Here is a 24,204-nt window from a genome sequence, read left to right on the forward strand (position 1 = left end):
ATTCCAGTGCTTTCGGAAGTTGAGGCAGGAGGATTGCTTGGGGCCAGGAGTTTTAGACCAGCTTGGACAACAAGACAAGAACCCTGTCTCTACAAAAATTTAAAACTAGCCAAATGTAGTGGCACAGGCTTGTAGTTCCAGCTACTCAGGAGGCTGAGGCAGGAGGATCACTTGGGAATAGGAGTTCGAGGCTGAAGTGATCTGTGATTGCACCACTGTACTCCAGCCTGGGCAACAGACTGGCTGTTGTTTTGCTCCAAAGCCACCTCAAAAGCAAAAGAAGTCTGTATGTGGTGGCACACACCTATAATCCCAGGACTTTGGGAGGCCGAGGGGGTAGATGGCTTGAGTCTAGGAGTTTGAGACCAGCCTGGGCAACATGGCAAAATCCTGTTTCTACCAAAAAATACAAAAATTAGCTGGGCGTGGCCGGGCGTGGTGGCTCACGCTTGTAATCCCAGCACTTTGGGAGGCCGAGGCAGGCGAATCACGAGGTCAGGAGATCGAGACCACGGTGAAACCCCGTCTCTACTAAAAATACAAAAAATTAGCCAGGCGTGGTGGCGGGCGCCTGTAGTCCCAGCTACTCGGAGAGGCTGAGGCAGGAGAATGGCGTGAACCCAGGAGGCGGAGCTTGCAGTGAGCTGAGATTGCGCCACTGCACTCCAGCCTGGGCGACAGAGCGAGACTCTGTCTCAAAAAAAAAAAAAAAAAAAAAAAAAAATAGCTGGGCGTGGTGGTGCATGCTTATAGTCCTAGCTACTCGGGAGGCTGAGGCGGGAGGACTGCTTGAGCCCAGGAGGTGGAGGTTGCAGTGAGGTGAAATCATACTACTACACTCTAGCCTGGGCGATAGAGTGAGACTCTGTCTCAAAAAAGAAAAAAAGCAGGCATACTTAGAATAAGGCCACTCAGTTAATTCTGTAGGAGCTTGGGTAGGCACCAGCCCTGGCAGCCCAGTTTAGTAGTGACTTGCTTTTTTTTTTTTTTAGACAGAGTCTCACCCTGTCACCCAGGCTGGAGTGCAGTGGCACGATCTCAGCTCACTGCAACATCCGCCTCCCGGATTCAAGTGAGTCTCCCGCCTCAGCCTCCTGAGTAGCTGGAACTACAGGAGTCAGCCACCATGCCCAGCTTTTTGTATTCTGTAGTAGAGAGGGGGTTTCACCATGTTGACCAGGCTGATTTTGAACTCCTGACCTCAGGGATGTACCCACCTTGGCTTCCCAAAGTTCTGGGATTACAGGTGTGAACCACCACACCTGGCCTTCGTGTTTGTGTCATTTTGTTAATTCTCACATTATCTCAAACTTTCCCATTATTGTATCTGTTATAGTGATCCGTGATCTTTGATGTTACTACTGTGATTGCTTTGGGGTGCCACAAACAGTGCCCATGTAAGAGGGTGAACTCAATCAATAAACGTGTGTTAACTGTTCTCTCTCTCTGCTTGGGCCTCCCTCTTCCTAGAGACAATATTCAAACTAGGCCAATTAATAACACCCTACAATGGCCTCTAAGTGTTCAAGGAAGAGGCAATCAAGGAGGCAAAGTTCCTTGTTGTCAAGAAACTGCCATCATCCCAGCCTTCAGCAACCACCACCTCAGTCAGTCAGCAGCTATCACCAATGCGGCAAGACCTTCCACCAGCAAAAAGATTACGACTTGCAAAAGCTCAGATGATTGTTAGCATTTAAAAAATTAAGGGATGTACCCTGTTCTCGTAGACAGAACACTATTGCTCACTTAGACTGCAGTATTGTGGAACAGTAACTTTTTTATTTTTTATTTTTGGAAACGGAGTCTTGCTTTGTCGCCCAGGCTGGAGTGCAGTGGCATGATCTCAGCTCACGGCAACCTCCACCTCCTGGGTTCAAGCGATTCTCCTGCTTCAGCCTCCTGAGTAGCTGGGACTACAGGCGCATGCTATCATGCCTGGCTAATTTTTGTATTTTTAGTGGAGACGGAATTTCACCATGTTGGCCAGGATGGTCTACGATCTCCTGACCTCGTGATCCATCCGCCTCAGCCTCCCAAAGTGCTGGGATTACAGGCGTGAGCCACCACGCCCAGCCAGAACCATAACGTTTATGTGTACCAGGAAATGAAAAAATTCACGTGCCTCGCTTTGTTGCAGTGACCTGTAGTAGCTAGAAAAATAACTGGAGGAATTTCCGACAATTAACAGTAGTTGGCCGGGCGCGGTGGCTCACGCTTGTAATCCCAGCACTTTGGGAGGCCGAGGCGGGCGGATCACGAGGTCAGGAGATCGAGACCACGGTGAAACCCTGTCTCTACTAAAAATACAAAAAAAAATTAGCTGGGCGTGGTGGCGGGCGCCTGTAGTGCCAGCTACTCGGAGAGGCTGAGGCAGGAGAATGGCGTGAACCCGGGAGGTGGAGCTTGCATTGCAGTGAGCCGAGATCGCGCCCACTGCACTCCAGCCTGGGCTCCTGGGTGACAGAGCGAGACTCCGTCTCAAAAAAAAAAAACAAAAAAACAAAAAACAAAAAAACAGTGGTTGCCAGGTGCGGTGGCTCACGCCTGTAATCCCAGCACTTTGTGAGGCCCAGGCGGGCATATCACCTGAGGTTGGGAGTTCGAGACCAGCCCGACCAACATAGAGAAACCCTGTCTCTATTAAAAAAAAAAAAAAAGACAAAATTAGCCAGGCGTGGTGGTGCATGCCTGTAATCCCAGCTACTCGGGAGGCTGAGGCAGGAGAATCACTTGAACCCGGGAGGCAGAGGTTGCGATGAGCCGAGATGACGCCATTGCGCTCCAGCCTGGGCAACAAGAGCGAAACTCTGTCTCAAAAAAGCAAAACAAAACAAAACAAAAAACGGTGGTTATCCTCAAGAGGTGGGATGATGGGGCACTTTCCCTCCGTGCTCTGTATTTGTGTTTGAATGGTTTTATAATGACTATGTATTACTCAACAAAAACCAGAAAAATTTTAAATTATAGATCTTTTTTAGCATACTCTGCCTGTGCAGACATGTGCGTGAACACATAGAAAGGACCTGAAGAATATACACCTAATGATTTACAGCGGTTACCTGGGGGAAGGGGATGGGGCTTGGGAAGGTTGGCAGGTGAAGGAGAAATTTAATGTTTTGCTCAGTGTCTTGCTGGGTTGCTTGAATCCTACATACTATGTATTCCTGGGTTACAGAAAAACAATGTGAAAAACTTCAGTGCCTAACCCTCGAACCCATCCCTCCAGAAGTGGCAGACCAACTCGCTCAGTGGATGGCAGGAAGGAAAACCTTGGCAGGATATGGACAGTACTGTCCTCATCCCTCCCTTACCCCAGGACCCACACACCCCACCCTGGTCCAACCCACCCCACACACACTCAAAGAGGAGCCGGGGGTCTCATTGTAACACTCATTTTTATATAAATATTCGCAAGTCATGTTACAGAATATGCCCCACCGGGGAAAAAAGTCAACGTTAGGGTTTTGTTAGATTGACCCCTGCCTTCTAGGTTGGGCCCCAGCCTGGAGGCGCCTGCTGCTTTGGGAAGGCTGGGGTTGCTGCCGTGAGGCTGCCGAAGAAGCTGCCTGTGTCGCCCACCCCTGGGCCGACCCCCTTCTTTGGTGTGTGGTACATGGTGACCTTCTCTGGCCACCCTTAGCCTGGGGCAGGGTTTTGGAGAACAGGGTTCAGGGAAGCAGGGCCCAGGAGTCCTGGGGGCACTTGGAAATGGGGTGAGGGGGACTGAGCCATTAAGAGGTGGTGGTCTGAGATTTAGAGGCTGAGCCTTTGGGGGTGGGGGCAGAGTGAACGGGAACATGTTGGGGGAACCAGGGCTGTCAGCCAAGCAGGAAGCTTCTGCCCTTCCCTCCAGCCCAGGTCCCCAGGTCCCGCCCCCTGTTGGTCATCTCCTGCTGGCCCCACCTTCCCAGGGAGAAGCCTGACTGTCCCTTCCCGGCTCTTCCCCCTGCAGTCCCCCTCCCCCACAGAGGCCAGAGGCTAGGAACACAGCACCAGTCTGAGGGTTTAATTAACCAGGAAGGGGACTGTTGGGAGGGGCACCCCTGTAAAAATGTACAAAAGGTCTTGGGGCTATGTGAAAGGGGTGATAAATATGTACATGGAACCCCCCTTCCTTGAGCCCCTCCTCCCCCAGCCCTCGGAGGGCATGAGGACTTGGGTAGTAGGTGAAGGGGAGGGGGCACTTTGGCCTCTGGCTTAGTGAGCCCTTGGGGAGGCAGGCCCAGGGCCTAGAGGCCCTTAGAGGGGCAAAGGTGTACCTCAGGAGGCCCCACGGCCGCTGATATGAGCCACACTCCCATGCACATGCCTCTCTCCCTCTCTAGAGGCTGTGACCTCTGCTCTCCCAGTGACCCTACACTCCATGTGGTGCTTGGTCTCATGGGGGTTGAGGCTTCTGTTCCCAGGTTCCATGACCTCAGAGGCGGCTGGTAAGGTTATGACCTTTGCCCTCCAGCCCTGGCTTAAAACCTCAGCCCTAGGACCTGGTTAAAGGAAGGGGAGATGGAGCTTTGCCCCGACCCCCCCCTTCCCCTCACCTGTCAGCCCGAGCTGGGCCAGGGCCCCTAGGTGGGGAACTGGGCCGGGGGGCGGGCACAAGCGGAGGTGGTGCCCCCAAAAGGGCTCCCGGCGGGGTCTTGCTGAGAAGGTGAGGGGTTCCCGGGGCCGCAGCAGGTGGTGGTGGAGGAGCCAAGCGGCTGTAGAGCAAGGGGTGAGCAGGTTCCAGACCATACAGGCGGGCAGCGGCCACGGCCCCGGGTCCAGTTAGCTCCTCACCCGCCTCATAGAAGCGGGGTGGCCTTGCCAGGCGTGGGGGTGCTGCCAACCAAGTTGGCTCCAGGAAGCTAGCACAGCGATCTGGTGGGCTAGGGCCCAGAAACGGGGGTGGCCGAGGCCTCTCAAACAGCAGGTGAAGGCCCTGGGGCCCAGTGGCTGCTGCGGCGGCGGCGGCGGCGGCGGCGGCGGCAGCGGCGGCGGCGGCGGCGGCGGCAGCCTCCTCCTTCCGCTCTTCCTTTACCCGCACGGATTCCTTGGTTGGCCGAGGCCCCTCCTCACCAGCCCGGGCCTTGGGAGTAGCAGGAGAAACTCGGAGCTGGGGCCGTGAGAAGGGGAGGTCCCTGGAGGGCAGGCATGGGGAGAGAATGAAGTTCTCTAGGGGCAGCAGGAGCTGAGGGCGGGGCAGGGGCGGGGTGGGCGGGAGGCATACCTGTCCTTCTCCTCCTTGGTGATGGAGGGCTCCCTCCGCTCCACAGGCCGCTCCTTGTCTGAGCCTGGAGTCCGGGCGGCCTCAGGGGGCCGGACCCAGGCAGGAAAGGTCAGAGGACTGCGGTGCAGGCGGCCCCATGGGTCCGGTGGGGAGGCGAAGGCTGGTGGGGCCCCTGGGCTTTCTTTCTGGGCAAAGACGGCGCCGGAGTCTGGGCAGAGGGTGAAGCAGAGAGTGACAGGGGCCAGGAGTGGGAGGCCCCATTCAGGCCTCCTCCCAGACCCCCGCCTGAGCTCTCACCCCGTGGCCGCAGCCCCCTGACCCCACCGCACCCGCACTCACTGAATGTGGGGCTGCCCAGGCCTCCAAAGGCCCCGTTGGAGAGGGCAGCCAAGGAGGCGAAGCTTGTGGGACGCCCAAAGGGATCTGTGGGAGGAAAGGGGGGTGGTCAGAGCACTGGGCAGCCGGTGCTGAGCAGGCACCAGGCCTGGCTGGGCAGAGGCAGGAGTGGCACCTGGAGTCCTCAGCTGCCTGCTTTCAGCAGCCGTGTGCTGAGCACTTCCTTGGGCCAGGAAGGTGTTGAGCTTTGACAAGCACCCTGCTGGTTAACCTCACAAAAAGCCCAAGAGGTGGTTAGGATCATGCCCACTTGAAGATGATGAAACAGGCTCAGAGAGGTGAAATGACTTGCCAGTGGTCATCTAGCCAGGGAGCGGTACCAGCCCAGGGCTTCCTTGACATGAAGTCACGCTCTTCTCCCCCACTCCCCAACACCAGCCGCCTGGACCCATCACAGCAAATCTCCACTCCGCAGCAAGCCACTCGCCTGAAGACCTTGTTGGTTTCCCCCCACCTGACATGCAGGGCCCTTCCCGACCTGACCCTAACTTCATGCATGCGTCACACAGCCAGACAGAACAACTAACCTATCCCGCCACTGGAATGTCACCATGTCCCCAGCCAGGAACACCTTTCTCCAAGCCACCAGGCTCAACTCCTCCTTGTCCACCCAAACCCAGGTGAAACCTCCCCAAGAAGCCTGCCAAGATCCTAGGAGTCAGTGGCCAAGCTCTCCCCTGGGCCAGCACGGCCTCCCCACCTTCCCCTTCCAGGTGGCATACTGCCCCTGCCACTGGCTACTGGGAGACAGGGCTCCAGCTGGCAGAGACTGAAGTCGCCCTGCCCTTCCCTACTCATTTTACAGATGAGGAAATCAAGGCTCAGAGGGGGTAGAGTAACCTGCCCAAGGTCACTAAGCAAGTGGAACCAGGTCTATCCTGCATTCCAGCTGCCTGCTGGGTCTGATTTCCATCTCTTGGAAGTCAGGGACAAAGCCTGGGTTGCCCAATACGCCCTTGGCTCTTACCAATGTGGGTGCTGGGGCTCAGGAAGGGTCCGTGGGCCCCGGGAGCTGCCGTGAAAGGGTTGGCTGCAGCGTGGACGGCACCTGGGGCAGAGAGGTGGGAGATTCTGATAAGGCTGAGTGGGCACAAGCTGGGCCTCAGGCTATAGACAGGGAACCTCAGGTCCGAGGGGGCTGGCCAGACTCACCAGTCGCAGTGAAGAGGGAGGCCGGGTGGGAGAGCTCCTGCCCAGGGGGCAGGGCCCCATAGGGCCCCGGAAGGCAGGGCAGGAGGTCGTTCCGAAAGTCAAGCTTGTGGGAGTCACCCTGTGTGGGACACAGGGAGAGAGGCAGTACATGAGGAGCCAGTCTGGTCCCCCTCTTGCTCTCTCACCCGTGGTTCCCCTCCAAAGGCTGGCTGGCACCCAGATGGGGCCTGGATGCCTATCTTCTGCCTCTCTCAGAGCCTTCTCTGAGCAGCCCTCTAATGAGCCAGAGAACTAAGGTGCCAGCCATAGAACTGTTCAGCAGTGATGGGGGACAGGAGAGAATGTTTCTGGCCAAGATTCTGCTGAGCTTTGTTGAGGGCCAATGCCCAGAGCTCAGTCCTCCCCTAACTCTGAGACCCACTCTCCCCAGCCCTCCGACCCCAGTACCTTCATTTTCTCCTGGTGTCTCAGGATCATGTAAGCCACACGCACGTGCATGGCACACCACTTCCCTGGTTTCTGCCGCCCCAGAAGGATGACCAGAGGGAAAGGGAAGGAAAGAATGTTCACTCATCATCCACTCCAGGCCTGGCTCTGGGCCCAGCCTCGCCACAGAATATCCCTACTCATCATTCCTACAACCAAGGGATGACTAGGTTCATTTTACAGCCTAGGAAACTGAGGCTCAGAGAGATCAACTGCCTTGCCCAAGGTCCCATGGCCAGTTCCATCTGAGCCCAGGTCTGCAACTTGAAAGCCCTCACTCTCTGCTGTTCCACATCTGGCTGCCTCCATGTTCTGGGCTTCTCACTTATTCCCAAGCAAACCCCCCCTTAGCCAAACATGCTAACACCAGCCCCCAGCCTCATGCAGCCTGAAGTCCTCACATAACTCACCCTCAAAGGTGGCCGGAAATGGTCGGGGATCTGGGGATGGCAAAGGAGAGATGGGAGGCGACTCAGACCTGAGTCCTGGGCCAGGCACCTCCCATCTCCACAGCATCCACTCACCGCCAACATGCCTGAGACACTGGGACTCCCTCAAACCCTTCCTGCTCAGGCCCAAGCTCCTTTCCCCATCTCTCCCAGTCTAGGCATCTCTCCTCCAGCACAAGGTTTCTGAACCAAGCCCCAGGGAGGTGCCCTGCTGGAAGGCTGCAGGTGGTGAGGGGGCAGGCAGGACAGGTTTCTCAGAGAAGCTATCCTATTGCCAACTTTAGAGTATAGCGGTCTGTTTAAGATTTCTTTAGGAAAAATGCCTTTGAAGGAAGTTGGAAAACCTCTGGCCTAGTCTTCCCTGTAGGAAACTGGTCCTGTGCGTTTCACAATGTTCCTGCAGCCCTGGGGTCTACGCTGCTGCAAGTGCTAAGGGGAGGGAGGCTCTGGCTCTCCTCACTTCACCAAGGGGCAGCTTATCTTTTGTTTTCCGAACAGGGCTTCCTGGTATGATGTCATTTGGAAAAAAAGTGTTTTGTGACTTTATTAAAAAGTTCGAAAACCACTACAAAAACCACTGTCCTAATCATCTTATTCCTGGGACAAGCTCATGAAACTCTCATTCCTCATGCCTGGGAATGCCAGCTATTTACAGAAATTCCCTCTATTAGACACCTAGGAACACCCGATTGTGAACTCGAGGGAGGAATCAGCAGTTCACTCTCCTCAAGTCAGTTCTGTTCTCCCCGCAACACACCTTCCAGCTCCCCCAGGACCTGCCCTGGCCCCCTCACCTGTGTCCCCTTCTGGGAGAGCCCGCTCGGCACCGGCCCCAGTCGTGGTGGCAGCTCAGGGTTCGTGCTCTGGGAAAGGGCAGTGGAGGGATCAGACAGGAGAGCTGGCACCAAGCACAAAGGGGTCCAGAACCAAGCTGGGACACCGGGCAGGGAGGGATCATGGCTTTGGAGAAAACTGGGTGCAGCAGGGCAGGGCAGGAGGATGGGCACGACTTTGGGGAACGGGAGGAGGGTGCTCGGACCCGGCGTGTCTGGGTTTGTCAAGATGGTGGTGTCTGGATTGGGAGCTCACCTTGGGCTGGAAGGCCCCCTGCAGGGAGCCAAAGGAGACAGCCGGTGGGAGGCCCGGAGGCAGCCCGGGCACTGCGGGAGGGAAGGCCGTGTACGGCTGTGGAGAGAAGGGGGACTAGTCCAGGTGGGGGTGGAGGCGCAGCCCAAGTCCAGCCTGCCCGTCAGTCCACGGGCCTCCACCCTAAAGCCCCCCGGAGGAGCTGTCCCAGGCTCAAGGCTCTTGCTTTTGTGCTGAAGACTGGACCCCAGCAGTCAGGGTCACACGCATGGACGCATCCACGCCCACACCACACACCCCACATGCACACGCACACACACACTCACATTATGTCGGAAAAGGCCTTCCATCTTTCCTGGATATTTCTCAAACTAGGGAAGAGAAGGGAAGAGTAAGCTGCCAGCCAGGGACCCGGGCCTTCCCCCGGAAGCCATGCCCTCCCCTGAGGCCTCCGAGCCTCATCGCCGGCCCAATGAGGAGCTCACCATGTGGGGGCCGTGGGGTGGCAGCAGGCCCGGGGGATAAGGGGTGAAGTGCTGGTGGGTGTGCTGGTGGGTGTGCTGGTGCTGGTGGTTGTGCTGGTGGAACTGGAAGGCCAGGGGCCGGGCCGAGCCCCCTGCCCCCACCACCTCAGGGCCACCCTGGGCATTCAGGTAGCGAGAGTTCAGGTCCTGGCCGATCAGGTCCTGCTCTGTGGGAGGGGACGGGAGAAGGCTTTAATGCTATCGCCACATCAGCCTCCTTGGGCCCAGGTGACTGCCTTCCCTCTGGCCTCGAGCCGCTCCCTCCTCAAGCCCTGCTGTCTGCTGAGGCCCAGGTGCCCCAAAGCCAACTGGGCCCGAGCCCGGGGCAATGGCCCCCCACCCCCCGGCCAGGACCCCAAACTCACCAGAAAGGGCGTTAGCGGCTGAGGCCCCAGGGTGCCCTGGCACCTGCAGCAGGGGTGGGGGTGGGGGCAGGGTGGGACCAGGGGAGAACAAGGAGGGGTGGTGGGGTGGTGGGGGGGGCCGCAGCCCGGAGGGGGAAAGCTGTGGGTGGACAAAGGCAGGGGCAGTGAGGGCGTTGGGGGCCGGTGGGTGAGCTGCGCGGACGAGGAGGAGGCAGATGAGGAGGAGGAGGACGAAGAGGATGATGAGGGGGGAGGCTGAGCCACGGGAGGGGCCGGGGCCTTGGGGGGCGGCCGTGAAGAGCTGGGGAGAGAAGTGGGGAGATGAGTGAGGGGTTGGGAGGTGCCAGCTCTGACGGGAGGGGGTCAGAAGCCTGGGTGATACAGTGACCCTGGTTCTCCAACACGGGAGGTGGCAGAACCCGGCCCCAGGACCGCCCCCTCCGAGGGAATCCGTTCTCAGACTGAGGTGCCTCCCACACCCAGCAACCCCCACTTCTCCCTGTCTAGGTCTCTGCATCCACACAGCTGCCTCTGCCATCTCTGGCCAGATGACTTTCCCTTTCTGACTCAACCACAGCACAGAACAGATCATTCATGTTGACGCTTAATTAGAACAAGCCACCTGGGGTCCCACCCTACAACAGTGGAAGCAGCACCACACTGGCCTGGCCTGGGAGTCAGGAGACCTGAATTCTAGGCCCATCTTGCCATGAATGCCCGGGGTGACCTTGAGCAAGTCACTGCCCCTCTCTGAGCCTTAGTTTTCTCAATAACAATGACAATGACAGTGACAAAATAGTGAGAGCATCAATAGTAAGTGTCAATAGTTCTTACCCTGTGGCGAGCACCTGCTGTAGGCCAAGTGCTGGCACGTGCTTTAAAAGCTAATCCAAGTTTCCAACATTCCACGCCACCTTCCCCACTGCTGCCCAGCACAGTAACCGTCTGAACTGCATCAATGGCTTCTTTTAAGAACTCAACTCAATTTCTCTTTTTTTTTAACGTAGCCTCCCCCTTAGCAATCGCGTGTGAAATCAAGGGGCTGAGGCATGACACTCAGCTTTCTAAAGCTCACAAAAGCTAACTCAGGACTATTTTCTAAGTTTACTCACGTAAGACCTGAAATCATCCCATATATCACTGATGCTGAATGTACACACTTTGGGAAACACTGCATTCACTCGTAGTTAATCCTCACAACAGCTTTAAGATGAAAGTACTATGATTATTCCATTTGACATTAAGAGGAAATCGAGGCTCAGAGGGATTAAGTGACTTGTCAAAAATCACACAGCCAGGAAGCGTCAGAGCAAGAATTTGAATCTGGGTCTGACACCAAAGCCAGCGCTCTTAACCATCATGTCAGCATTTCCCAAAGTATGTTCGAAAGAACACTATTCTGAGCAGACATGCCTGCCTGAAAAAACCTTCTCACCAGCAAATACAACTGGGAAACAGCACAGCCTGGATTCCCCTGCACGGGAATGTGTAACGGACTCAAATAAGTCTGCGGTCATCTCTTTCCATTTGTTTTTCTCAAACTTTTCAGGCTCAGAATCCTTTTTCAAGTCATACCCCACAGGTACCATCCTGTGTCCCCGCCACCAAATTGACCAGGCCCTTCTGGACCGCATCAACCCCCCAGACCACTCACCTGCCAGTGCTGAGGTCCAGGCTGCTGCCATACGGAGAAGTGCGGAGGCCGAAGGGTGAGACCCGAAGCTGCAGCTGGGGCTGGGGTGGGGGTGGCAGACTGGGGGTGGCCGGCAGGGGTGCAGGGGGTGAGACAGGAGGCCGAGGGACCGGTGGAGGCGGTGGCTCCTTTGGGGGGAAAGGCACTAGCAGCGGGTCGGGCCCCGGGGGCTGTTCTTGGCTCCGCTCCAGGCCCGACACTTTAGGGACCACGGAGAGTTTTGCTTCACAGTTCCCATTGAAGGCGCCGTGGGGGCCCGAGGCTGTGGGGCAGGATGGCAGACATGTTCAGTTGAGGCTCATGCTCACCCCACTGCCCTCCCATGCCTCCAGCCCCAGACCTTGGGACAAACCTTTGCTGGTTGAGACAGTAAAGGATGGGTCGAGGTCATCATCGGAGACCTAGGGAAGAAGGGCAAGGGATAGAGTTAGGTTGTGGGTGGGCCAGGCCTCCACCCAGGAAGGCCAAATAGCCTCTGGAGGCTGCTAGGAACTGGTGGTAGTGGCAGGTCTGTTCCTTCAGTTTAGCTGAGATCCATCAAAGACTGCGCTCTAGGGGGCTGAGCTTGGAGAAAAAGCAGAGTGGAGTAGCTGACCCTAAGAATCCGATAGGCCAGGAGGACTAAATGGAGACAGCGTTGAAGCACCAGAGAAGCAGGCCAACCAAAACGTCAGAGGTCACTAGCTGCTGGCCCACAGGCCTCCCTGGCTTACAGATTTATTTGGTCCACCAGCGCTGGTAAAAGTTTTAAACCAACTGCAGATATTTAAGAATCTGGAGATTCCTCATTAAAACTCAGGCTTGCAGATTCCCTCAAGAATGGGCCCCCTGTTCTGGTAGCAACAATCAGCCTAGACAGATAGAGATGGATGAAGGAAATGGACAAGAACCCTCTGGTTCACCACAGTCCTATCCAGCCAACTTTTGCAACGAAAACAAGACACACATCAGGGAGCGCAAATTGAGTTACTTACACGGGCCCAATGGGTAGAGCATTAACTTCTAGAACATACTATCTCACAACAAGCAAATCGCCCCTAAGGATAAACTCAAATACACCTTTATGGGCTGAGTCCCTACACTGACTACAATGATTTAGTGTCCTCACTACTCTATCTGTGGTTTCTGCTCAGACTTGAATCTAGATCTTCATTCTAAGACGGGCAGAAGGCCCATCTCAGTGCCACAGCCACTCTGGGTTTCTGTGGAGAACCAGAAGTAGCTCAAGGGCTTTGGAAAGGATAGTATGCCAAAGCATGGACCCTCCATTCCTTGGTCAGCTAACCCTAGTCACCAAAAGAAAAAATGACACCATTTACCCTCCCAATCCACCCCCGTTCCTCCCAAAAACCTAATCCTGACTCAACCTAAGCCATGTTTCTCACTCAAGGGAAGGCTGTCTGCTGCACGTAGAAGGCCTTTATGCTGCAGTCCCTTTTACAAGCAGTGACACTGCCCACCCAAGCTCTAGCCCCACTCACCCTCTCGTCCAGATCACTTTCCGCGTCACACTGGGGAGAAGGAAAGACAGAGGTATCACGAGAGAGAAGAGGCCCAGGGTGGAGTGGGGAGGGGCCAGGACAGGTGGATAGCACTTACTATGTATCCAGCTTCCAGAGAGTGACGGGAGGACGCCTGAGGAAGACCAGAGTCCAGAGGTGAGGGAGGCGGCTGCTGAGGCGGCTGGGAAAGTCGCAATTCCCAGCAGGGCGCTCACGGGCCTCCAGGATCTACTCTCAGCCTCTCCTTCCAGTTGCTTTTCCCACCACTGCCCACCCGGGTCCCAGTGCTCTCGCCATTCCCTAAATACGCCGGGTCCTCACGTCTTCGTGCTCTTGCCCAAAACAACTTTTCCCCGTGTCTTTTCTTAGCAAACTTCTGACCATACTTCAGGACCTGACTAAGACATCCTAGGGGGCTTTCCCCAACCACAATTCTCCTCCCATCCCCCAGGCAGCACAAGCGGCTTCCTCATGTGGGTTTCTGTAGCATCTCTCCCCATCTTTGTCTTCTGTAGCTTCTCAAATTAAGGTTTAGGTGTTTGCTTGCTGGCTATTTCTTTCCTGCTGGACTGCCACCACCTCGAGGAAGGGCAGGGACCACAGTTAATTTATGACCCAACTAAGTTCCTTTGACGCCTCTCTGAATTATCAAAACGTTTGAAGTAGACACAGAACCAGGCAAAAATAGGTGTACCTGACTGCAGACAGGCCTTTGTCAGACCCAGATGAGTGAGGGCTCAAATTTGCCCTGCTTGCCTCTTTGCCCTTAGAGACTGGGGTCTCTGTTTACAAGGGGCAGTGGCGTTGCTGATGATAAACGGGGCTGTGGGAAATACATTCTGCCTAAAGAGTTTCAAGGGACAAGCTCACCTCTTTTCTTCTCCGCTTATTGGGCCATTTTCGGGCCCGATCCCCAGGAGGCCGGCCAGGCTCTCGATCAGAGCTGTCCCCTGGCTCCCCGGTGGCCCCACTGGAGCCCCCCCTCTTCCGCTTCCCAGAATGCTTCAGCCGATGTTCCAATCGCTCTGGGGGCTGAAGAGATGCATCCTTCTGTGGAGGAGGAGGTGGAGCTGAGGTGGATGGAAAAGGGCAAGCTCCCGACCCCTCTAGGGGTGACCAGGCTGCCGAAGTACCCCTCGGGCCGGGAAACCGGGTCCCCAGAGACAAGCTCTACCTCCTCCCACCCCAGGGCGGGGCAGAAACCTGGCCAGAGGAGCCGGTTGCTCTGGTTTGGGGTGCCAGCATTCCCCCCTCAACTCCACCCACTAGGGGCACTGAACCCTCCTTGCTGCCCCTCGGAAACCCCCAAAGCCCCCCAGCCCCATTAGGCCCCACCTGCAAGGCCTCGAGGGTGGCGAAGCTGGCGATGGCGAAGCCATCGATCAAGTCCTCCTCCTCCTCTTCCTCCTCCTCAGGCTCCTCCTCGGCTTCCCCGTCGTCTGCGCCCCCCTCCTCCTCCTCCTCTTCCTCCCCGCGGCTGCCCGAGCCGGCAGGCCGCTTCCGAGCTCGGGGTCGCGGGGGTCGAGGTCTCGGACGGGGCCGCCGGCGTCTCGGGCCCCCAGGCCGCTCTCCAGACGAAGCTGACGACCAAGGCCTGGCGGGCGGCGGCGGCGACGACGAGGACGAGGAGCCACGCGGGGCGGCCAACAGGGCCCGGGGCGCGTCGCCGCCTGGACCTCGGCGGCGCCGCTGCTCCCGGTCTCGGTCTCGGCGCGAGCAGCGCCGCCGTCGGCGCTCCCCCTCCGCTGCCCAGCCCGGGCCCGGGGCCGCGGCCGCTGCCGTCTCCATGGCGACCACCCTCAGCGCCGCATCCGGAGGCGGCGGGGCCCGAAGCGGCCTGTCCGCAGGCCCGGGGTCGCAGGCGCGGCGCTGGCGGCTGCACAGGGACGAGAGGGCCACGGCTTCCCCTTTAAAGCCGGATCTGCTGGCCCCGAGCTTGCCCCAAGGCCACGGCCCGGGGAGCCGGCGCCGCCCCCGGGGCGACAAGCCCGAGGGCCCCCCCTGCGGGCTCGGCGGGGCCGCGACGGCGAAAACGGGGCGGCCGTCCCTTTAAGGCGAGGCCCCAAGTTGTCCAGCTCCCGGCCCCTTTAAGACGACCCGACAGTGTCCGGCGGCCTAGTGCGGTGGCCGCCCCCTGCCAGGGGTCGAGGCAAGTCTCCCCGAGGAAGAGGAAGGGCCACCCCTTTAAAAGGGGCCGAAAGCTCGCCCCGAAACGCAGACCTCCCCTTTAAAAGTGTCTCAAGTCCTCCGGCTCGAAGAGGCCACCCCTTTAAGGAGTCCAGGGTCCTTCAAACAGCAGGCCGTCCCTTTAAGGGCTCGGAGTTAGTTTCTAGTCCTCCACAAGCGGCCACTTCCCCTTTAAGTTGAATTTAAAAGACTTCTTGCGTGTGGGGGAGGAGGAGGTAAAGAAAAACCCCACTCGCCCCAGTTCTCCCAACGGCACAGTTCTCAATTTGTCAGCGTCTGTTCGGCGGCTTCCCCTTTAAGGCTGGCGTTGGAGTCGGCCGAGTTCAGTGGCCACCCCTTTAAGGAGATTTAAAGGGGCCTCCTCCGGGCCCAGCTCCTCCAGCCTCCGCCTCCGGTCGCCATGAAAGGCGCGAGGCGGGGCGGGGCCGCGAGGCCAGCCCTCCAAAGCCCCGGATGTGAGGCAACGGTGACGGGTACGGCTCCTCTGTCCGCCGACAGAAAAGTCTCTTCCTCCTTTCCTCCGTCTCTGTCCGACTTGGGCCTTAGGGGATCCGGAACGGCCGATGAGCAGCGTGGGAGATCCAGCGCAAACTCCTGTTGTCTCCTTTGGAGTCTTAGGGCGCTTCTCCGCCAGGACTTCCCTGCCCCTCCTCCCTCTTCCTCCTCAGCCTACACCTCCTTCCTCTCTCGGCCTCCTCCCACTCTCCGCCCCCTTCCCCTCACCCCCCACGGGTGCAGTCGCTGATAGGCTGGGAGGGCTACGTCAAGACGAGGGGCGGAGCCAAACCCGAGGGAGTTGGGTGCATGTAACCGCCCTCAAATCTTGGATTGGGTTACGTCAGATTGGCTCCGCCCTTCTCCCAGTCTTGTGACTCGACTGGTTAGAAGTAGGTGTTTGGGGCGGTTCCCCCAGGGCCCCGCCTCTTCCTGCTGTTTGTTTATTGGCCAGTCTCCTGATGGCGTCAGGCGAGGGGCGGAGACGCGGGGCCTGAGGCGTTGGGGGCGGTTGGCCGCCGGGGGGCGCGCGGCTGCGAGAGGTTCCGTTCCACAGCCAGTTAAGTTATCGCCGCCTTTCCGCCGCTCGGCGCGGCCCACAGACAGCCCGGCGTCTCGCGCACGCGCGTGGCGGCGCCGCTGTCAGGCTGGCTGGTCGCGGGTCGTTCCGCGGCCCGGGGTGGCCCGAGCGGCCGCGTGCTGTGCCCGCGCCGGGCGCACGAACAGGCAGCCGCGTCCCTTCCAGGCGCGGCTGCTGGCAGCGGTCCCGAGTGCTAGCAATTCGAAAACGCCTTGCACTTGCATGAGCGCTTCTCCGCGGTTGTGACCGCGTTTGGTAATAATTCCACGAGGGAGATGCTGTCAGCCCCATTTTACTGGGACGGAAAGGAATGCGCGCACAGACGGGCTGGTAGTCTCCTAGCCACGTCTATGTTCAGCCACTGCCCTGTGATGCCTCTCAGTTATGAAAGATGCACCCCACTGCTCAATGTGACTGGCTTAAAAAAAAGAGAAAGCCATTTCTGGCCTCCGGTTGCCCGGGTTACCGTTTTAAAAGTTGACAGCGCGCTGACATGCCTGCCTTGCTTTCTCGTCCATAAAATGACTAATTCCCTGTCGCAGGGACATGTACAGGTCAAGCACCTATGACAGTCGTCGTGAGTGTTTCATTATGGCCCATTACTCTTAGCTCTTTTTTTTTTTTTTTTTTTTTTTTTTTTGAGACGGAGTCTTGCTCTGTCCCCCAGGCTGGAGTGCAGTGGCGCGATCTCGGCTCACTGCAAGCTCCGCCTCCCGGGGTTCACGCCATTCTCCTGCCTCAGCCTCCCGAGTAGCTGGGACTACAGGCGCCCGCCAACACGCCCGGCTAATTTTTTGTATTTTTAGTAGAGACGGGGTTTCACCCTGTTAGCCAGGATGGTCTCGATCTCCTGACCTCGTGATCCGCCCGCCTCGGCCTCCCAAAGTGCTGGGATTACAGGCTTGAGCCACCGCGCCCGGCCTACTCTTAGCTCTTTTTTTGTTTTGTTTTTTGGGGGGACAGAGTCTGGCTGTGTCCCCTAAGCTGGAGTGCAGTGGTGCGATCTCAGCTTATTACAACCTCTGCCTCTCGGGTTCGAGTGATTCTCCTGGCTCAGCCTCCTGAGTAGCTGGGATTACAGGTACGCACCAAGATTTCCAGCTAATTTTTGTATTTTTAGTGGAGATGGGGTTTCACCATGTTGGCCAAGCTGCTCTCGAACTCCTAGCCTCCTGTGATCCACCTGCCTCGGCCTCCCAAAGTGCTGGAATTACAGGCGTAAGCCACTGCACCTGGCCTAGCCGTAGCTCTTGAATCCAGCAGCAGGTCCTCGCCTGCATGTTAGCAGGAATTCAGGGCCATCTTTATCTTCAAGGCCTTGACCCACTATAGGCCTTTCAGTCTCCTTGATATAAATGAATTGGGAGAACCCAGACCAGAGTCTAAGGTCACAGAATCATCTGGCACTGATTCAGAAGTGTCCCTCCACACAGGAGAATCCTCTAATCAATAGAGTTATCTCTAGGCCGGGCATGGTGGCTCATGCCTATAATCCCAGCACTTAGGGAGGCCAAAGCAGGCGGATCACCTGAGGTCAGAAGTTCGAGACCAGCCTGGCCAACATGGTGAAGCCCAGTTTCTACTAAAAATACAAAAATTAGCGGGTGTGGTGGCGCACACCTGTAGTCCCAGATACTTGGGAGGCTGAGGCAGGAGAATCGCTTGAATGCGGGAGACAGGTTGCAGTGAGCCAAGATCGTGCCATTGTACTCCAGCCTGAGTGACATGAGTGAAACTCCATCTATATCTATCTGTCTATCTATCTATCTATCTATCTATCTATCTATCTATCTATCTACCTACCTATCAGTCAAGTGACCACTTCACCCCCTCCCTGTACTCTGTACCCAACCCCTGTCACCATCTCTGGCACCAGCCCCAGTTCCCAGACCTTTGGGGGCCAACGTAGAAACATCAGCCAAATCAATCTTAAACTTAGCTAGAGATACAAAAGAATCAGAAACATATCGAAAACTTTACTAGAAATATAGAGAAAAAAAAAATAACTGCCTGGGAGGTTTCCCGTCCCTTCAGGATGGATGACCAACAGATGGGGCACCTAGGTCCAGTGGGGCTGCTCCCGATCTACTGTTTCTTCCTCCAGGAGCAAGGCATCTAGCTCCTGCAGCCGCTGCTGGAGCAGGGGGCCCACATCAGGGCTGGGGGCCACACTGGGAGGAACAGTCCTAACCCCTGCAGCCCGGACCCCACGGGACGGCCTTCGTGATCGAGGAAGGCTGCTGTCCCGAAATTCCACAGCCCGCCGGAGCTTCCTTGAGCTGGTGAAAATCAGAGTCCCATTGCGCTCCCGGGGTTCCTCGAAGATGGTCTCAAAGGTCCTGGACAAGGCAGGGAGAGGAGCTGGTTATCAGGGTGCCCCACAGCTCCAGATTTCCCTCTGTCACCCTCAAGCCTTCCAAGTGTCTCACCTCCTGGTTGTGGGTGATTGGTAATTCTTGTTGGTGTAAATTTCTTCCAAGCTGAACTCCTTCTTGTTCAATCTGTGAGCAAAGAGCAGAGGCCACTGAGAAACGTTGGGCCAGTGGGGCCTGAAGGGACAGGTAAGGCCTGGTCTGTATTTCAGTTTCTGGGACATGTCAGGGCCAGGAGTGCTACATAAGGCAGACAGGCAATTTTGAGCACAAACCATCCCCACACCGAATTGAATCCTCCAGGCTGGACTGTGCTCCCTGAGGGGAGACAAAGCTGTACTTCAGGGGACATAAGCCTGCATCTGTTTGGCCAAGACTGCTCAATGCCCAGTGAGCCCCTCACCTGATTGGTCGAGGCAGTCCCATTGGTGTAAGGTTTAGCTGAGGACGGGCTGGTGTTCTGCGTATTCTGAATCGAGAAACCTTTCCCATGGTCTGCAAAAATGGGGCAGAGGGTGAAAGAGTGACATGGGCTCAGGCCCCCACTAGTCTCTTCTACCCGATCTGAATGCCTACCTTGGTCTCAGGGTCTGAAAGCACCTGGTCCTTTGAGGCTCTTGGCTCCTTCCCTTTGGTTGAACCCAACCTGCCAAGAACGTCAAGGCTCAGGGACAAACAGGATTCACTGCATTATCCCCCGTCTCCTGCCCACTGGATACTCAGGGAAGGAGGCTGGGACCAGGCTGCGGCCAGACTTCAAGGGGGTTTTTTGAGAGCACTACCTGGGTTCTGCTGGTTCGGAGAAGGAGGAAGTGGATGCCGTGGACGAGCAAGATGTGGCGAGAGAAGGGGAGGCTCCCACTCCTCCGAGAGGGAAGACCTCTTTCCGGAGACAGGGCCGAGGGGGTGGCGGGGCTCGGGCCATTTCCCCACCACCCACAGTGTGCCGCCGCGGCCGTGGCCGGCTTGGTTGGGGTGGAGCAGGTGGCCAGGTGCAGGTACCTGGGCCAGGGGGCCCCAGATCAGGGCAGGAGTAGCTTCGGCCCAGAGAGGGCTTAGGGAGAGGTGCTGGGGTATTGTGGTCCTGAGTCCGCCACTGGTGGATTGGGGGCCGGGGGCTGACGGACGCAGTGCCCTCAGCAGCCCCAGACTGCTCGGCCTCTGAGATGGCGATCTTGAACTCCAGCTTCATTGGGGGGGACGGGGGTGGGGGCTGTGGGGTTTTGTTGGGCGTGAGGAAGATGTCAGCAAAGCTCTCCAGCTTGGAGCGGACGGAACGGAAGAGCGGGGCCAAGCCCCAGGGACTGAGGCGGGGGCGTAAAAGGCTGGACGGTGGTGGGGTGGATGGGAGCTCCAGAGCAGGATCTGGGGCTGAGGAAAGGAGAGGGTCACAGGTGGATATTCCTTGGCTGCAGTGTCTCAGCCCCTCCCCACATGCTCAACTTTGTGCACAGGGGAATTAGCCCACCCTTAAAACACTAAGTTCTGCATTTAAGAATTGAACTTCAAGCCTCTGACGTTGACATCCCATCTTCATATACCAAGCCCTGCCCTGGGAGGCAGTTTAAGCCCTATCCCCACCTCTGTACCTGACACTTCCAAGCTCAACTAGGATGTTCCAGACCCTGAAGTCTCATCCGATCTCTACCCAAGTCCTTACCTGGTGGTGGGTTCTCCGGAGGGTCTGCAGGCAGAGCAGATGGCTGGAATGGGGGTTCTAGGTTCCCGGGTGGAGGTGTTGGCTGGCGAACTATCCTCATGGGCTCAGCTCTGGGGTGAAGGGGAAGGTAAAGGCTAGGGGAACTTCCAGGTATCCCACCTGAGCCAGCAACTCCCCTATCCCTTAAAGCTTCCTCTTTTTGTTTTGAGACAGAGCCTTGCTCTGTGGCCCAGGCTGGAGTGCAGGGGCACAATCTCAGCTCACTGCAGCCTCGAACTCCTGGGCTCAGGCAATCCTCCCACCTCAGCCTCCCAAGTGACTAGAACTACATGCATGGACCACCACATCCAACTAATTTAAAACAATATTTTTTCTGAGCGTGGTGGTTCTCGCCTGTAATCCCAGCACTTTGGGAGGCCGAGGTGGGTGGATCACCTGAGGTCAGGAGTTCAAGAGCCTGGCCAACATGGTGAAACCTCGTCTGTACTAAAAATACAAAAATTAGCTGGGCATGGTGGCAGATGCCTGTAATCCCAGCTACTCAGGAGGCTGAGGCAGGAGAATCACTTGAATCCAGAAGGCGGAGGTTGCAGTGAGCCGAGATTGCACCATTGCACTCCAGCCTGGGCAACAGAGCAAAAACTCCGTCTCAAAAACAAACAAATAAATAAACAAAACGTTTTGTAAAGATATGGCCACAGTGATGTGGTTGCCCAGGCTGGCCTCAAACTCCCTGGCTCAAGCGATTCTCCTGCCTTGGCCTCCTAAAGTGCTGGCATTAGGCATGAGCGTGCCTGGCCCCTTAAGGCTTTTTAAGGTGCCACAAGGAAGGATTGGATCAATCAGTCCCGATGCCCCTAGCTCTGGCTACCTGGATGATGGCTGTTGCCTGGATCCTTTGATAATCCCTATTCCAGCCCTCTCACCTTTGTGCTGGGATGATGAAGTTGGGGGTCTCATCAATGAAGCCCTGGATAAAAATAGGGGATGTTTGTGGGGAGGCAGGGAAGCCTCCTTAGTGCCCCACATCCTGACTCTTTCAGTTCCCGGATACCTGCTTGGTTTCACGCCAAGGACGTTTTTATATATATAGTCTTTGCTCAGGCAGTGTCTGCCATCTAAAATGCCATCCTCCTTACCCCAAGAAAAACCCACCTAAGACTCAGGCCTCCTACCCTTCTTCTATCCCTGCTGGAACCCAGCAGAACCCTTGACATCCGTACTCGCAGTTCCCATACCTCCGCTGGGGGTCTAGGACTGGCAATGTCTTCCAGCATCACCACCAGGGTGGGCTGGGGGGCCCGGTCCACCTTTTGTGAAGGGCCCTCCTCTGGGCCAGGGGTTGTCCTTGATCGCCGCCTCAGGGTGGAAGAGGTCCGGTGGATGCGGCTCAAGGGCTCGCGACACAAACACAGAGGGTCGGGAGGCCTAGCGAGGGAACAGGAAGATTAAAATGGCTCAGCTGGGCCTTCGGCGTACCCCCATCCTACCATGCTCACCTGGCCTGCGAGGACCACCTGGCCTGCCGGGGTGGTGAGGCAGGCGGCTGCCTGTGGACACGATCCTGACGGTAGCTGTGGTGCCGTGGGATGGAGGTCTCCTTTGAGGGCACCACGGGGACCTGGAAGAGAAAGAGGTGTCAAGAGCAAGGTGATAGAATGAGGCTGGACGGGACAAGGTCTCCCTGTGCCTAACAGAGCCCTGAGCCACAAACATAACAGAGATTGGGGCTAGAATTCACTCGGATCCCAAGAGAAGAGCTGAATTGGACTGAATTAGGGGCCAGATATTAAGAGTCCTAAACTGCAGGTGTGGGACCTGGGTAATCTCATCCACGCTGTTTAGAGAAATGAAAAAGACAGGGTGAGCTAGGGTGGGTCACTGCCTTTTTTGGGCCACAGTTTTTCTTATCTGTGCAGTGGAGTCAAAGACCTCAGCCTGCTTCCTAAGGAGGCTGGGCTGGGAAGAAAGGAGAAGAGTTTCGGACCGGCACCGTGGCTCATGCCTGTAATCGCAATACTTTGGGAGGCAGAGATGGGAAGATCGCTTGATGACAGTTTGAGACCAGCTTGTGCAACATAGCAAGACCCTGTCTCTAAAAAAAAAAAAAAAAAAAAAAAAAGATGGAAAAAAAAAGCAGAAGAGTTTCTCAGAGTTAGAGGGATGTGGTTCCAGCCCAAAATCGTTGGTGGGGGGAACAGGCACTGCCCAATTCTAGGTTGGAGTAAGTGGGAGCCAAGCAGGACTCTAGCATAAGGGAGGCTGCCTGAGGGCTAGGTGCAACAATGATGGATTTGGACTTCAGTTATCCTCAGCAGGGATCTGGCCCGAGTCTGGTAGTGAGGAAAATCATGGGGGAATAAAGGGTCTCTCGGTTCAGGGGGCTCACCATGTGAACAGCCATGACATCTTCCAGCACCACGGCCAGGACCCGCCGAGAGGCCTTTTCCAAGGGAGAAGGGGCCCCCGGGAGCTGCAGCCTCGGCCGTTTCGGGCTCCTGGCTCTCCATAATGCTCGAGTCAGAGGCTGGCGGCACAGACGCGGCTGGCCAGGCGGGCTGGAGGGTGAAAGCAGAGGACGGTCGCCCGAACCTGTCGCTGGCTCTGTAGTTTCCCGGCACGGTCGCCAGGATCCCCATCTCCCGGGGTCAAGACAGGCGGGCCGGGTGCGCTCTCACCTGGAGTCCCCGGGCAAGTCCATGGGAGACGCGGCGGCTCCGGGGGGTCCCTGGGGAATCCCAGGCTGCGGCCTGGGGTAAGGGGGGAGCGGGGGAGCGAGGGGTGAGGGCCGGCCCCTTCCCTGGGGCTCCGCCCTTCATGGTCCTCCCGCGGCTCCCCGTAGCCCAGCGGCCGCAGCCCTGGGGCGCGAAAGGGCGCCCCCGGCCGGTCGCCCGGAGCGGGTGTCCTCCCGCTGCCACCGCCTCGATCAGCGGATCACTCGCGCCCTGCCTGGCACCTGCCGCCAGAACCCAGAATGCAGCGGCCCCAGTTCTCCCTTGGCCTGAGCCTCCCGAGGCCTTTGTCCCTGCAGATTATGCCCCGAGATCCCCCGGGATCCCCGGGGATCCCGGTCCTGGGAGGCTATTTCCGCTGGATCCCTCTGCGATCCTCCTCTCCCAGCGGGTGGCCGAGGACTCCAAAGCAATACTCCACACATCGACGACCCTCCATCCCACCAGATCCCCTAGACTGGATCCCTGAGGAAAGAATCCTACAGCGCGGTTCCGCCAATCAGACGCCGGGCGAGGCTTCTCCTTCCCCTGTAAGCTTCAGCGCCGCAAAGCTCCGCTCAGACAGGGGCGGCCCGAGCTGGAGCATCTCCGAACTCAGCGTAGATCCCCAGGGATCCACTGTCAAGCAGATACCCCCTTCACTCCAATCCCGGGAGGTCCCGCCCACAGACGCCCCCTCCCTCCTCGCGTCCCCGCCCAGCGGTCTCCCCCGGCCCGGGACCAGATGGTTCAGAAGTTTCCTTCCCCGCCCCCACTCCCGCCCTCTCTCCTGCCACTCCTTGCCCTCCCCCAAGCGCTGCTCACCGCCGCCTCCCGTGGATCCCGGGTCTTCCGCAGCTCCCACCTCTGGCTCCTTTAAAACCAAGCTTACCCAACGCTGCCCAACCGCCGATGGCCTTCTTCTCGGAGCCTCTGGACACCGCCCAATCGCCGGTCCCCGTCTTCCGGAGTGGTGAGAAACTAAGTGAAGCCACCTGGCGGCCATCATCCCTAGGGGCACGAAGCCAAACTGAGTGGCGCCGCCATGATGGTTGAGGGCAGATGTCTTAGTCCTCGTTTGAACCGTAGTGGACCGGGTGGCGTCATCTTTTGAGGGCCATATACAATGCCAGGTTTCTTGAGATGTTGAGGCAACCGATTGAAGCTAGAGTGCTGCCACGTTTTTTAAGGGCATCTTCCGGTTCTTTCGTTCTTAGGCCAATAAACGTCGACTGAGTGCTAACGATATGTGGCATTCCCAATTTCCTAGAGTGGCCTCGTTTGAGGAAGGTTCCGGCACCTTCTTGGGTTCCTAAATTGGGTTCCCACGGCCCAGGGTC

General features: G+C 57.3%; 2 protein-coding genes across 3 annotated transcripts; both read right to left on the minus strand.

The window, feature by feature from the left end:
* Positions 1–3,376: 3,376 nt before the first annotated feature.
* Positions 3,377–15,747, minus strand: FBRS (fibrosin). The gene is given in 19 exon segments (XM_003280439.3): positions 3,377–5,117; positions 5,207–5,414; positions 5,546–5,629; positions 6,570–6,650; positions 6,755–6,872; positions 7,202–7,273; positions 7,651–7,680; positions 8,484–8,552; positions 8,779–8,874; positions 9,102–9,146; positions 9,261–9,466; positions 9,665–9,787; positions 9,790–9,965; positions 11,319–11,619; positions 11,710–11,758; positions 12,839–12,868; positions 12,957–12,992; positions 13,730–13,909; positions 14,195–15,747. Coding segments are annotated over 19 exon segments (2,940 nt in total). The 5' UTR covers positions 14,648–15,747; the 3' UTR covers positions 3,377–4,534.
* A 2,329-nt stretch (positions 15,748–18,076) lies between these two features.
* On the minus strand, positions 18,077–23,772 carry PRR14 (proline rich 14). Of its 2 annotated transcripts, none has more exons than XM_012505519.2 (12): positions 23,690–23,772; positions 22,832–22,903; positions 22,543–22,711; positions 21,653–21,774; positions 21,392–21,581; positions 21,080–21,123; positions 20,154–20,263; positions 19,276–19,864; positions 19,070–19,139; positions 18,897–18,988; positions 18,551–18,622; positions 18,077–18,460 (listed from the first exon to the last, which is right to left on the minus strand). In XM_012505519.2, the coding sequence occupies exons 2-12, from the start codon at positions 22,852–22,854 to the stop codon at positions 18,181–18,183; spliced, it is 1,761 nt and encodes a 586-aa protein (XP_012360973.1). In that variant the 5' UTR covers positions 22,855–22,903; positions 23,690–23,772; the 3' UTR covers positions 18,077–18,180. The 2 variants fall into 2 exon arrangements, with proteins under 2 accessions (XP_012360973.1, XP_003280486.1); XM_003280438.3 differs by lacking the exon at positions 23,690–23,772 and adding an exon at positions 23,369–23,669.
* Between the last annotated feature and the right edge of the window lie 432 nt (positions 23,773–24,204).

Source organism: Nomascus leucogenys, chromosome 2 (assembly GCF_006542625.1).
Source record: "Nomascus leucogenys isolate Asia chromosome 2, Asia_NLE_v1, whole genome shotgun sequence".
In the NCBI taxonomy this organism is placed as follows: domain Eukaryota; kingdom Metazoa; phylum Chordata; class Mammalia; order Primates; family Hylobatidae; genus Nomascus; species Nomascus leucogenys.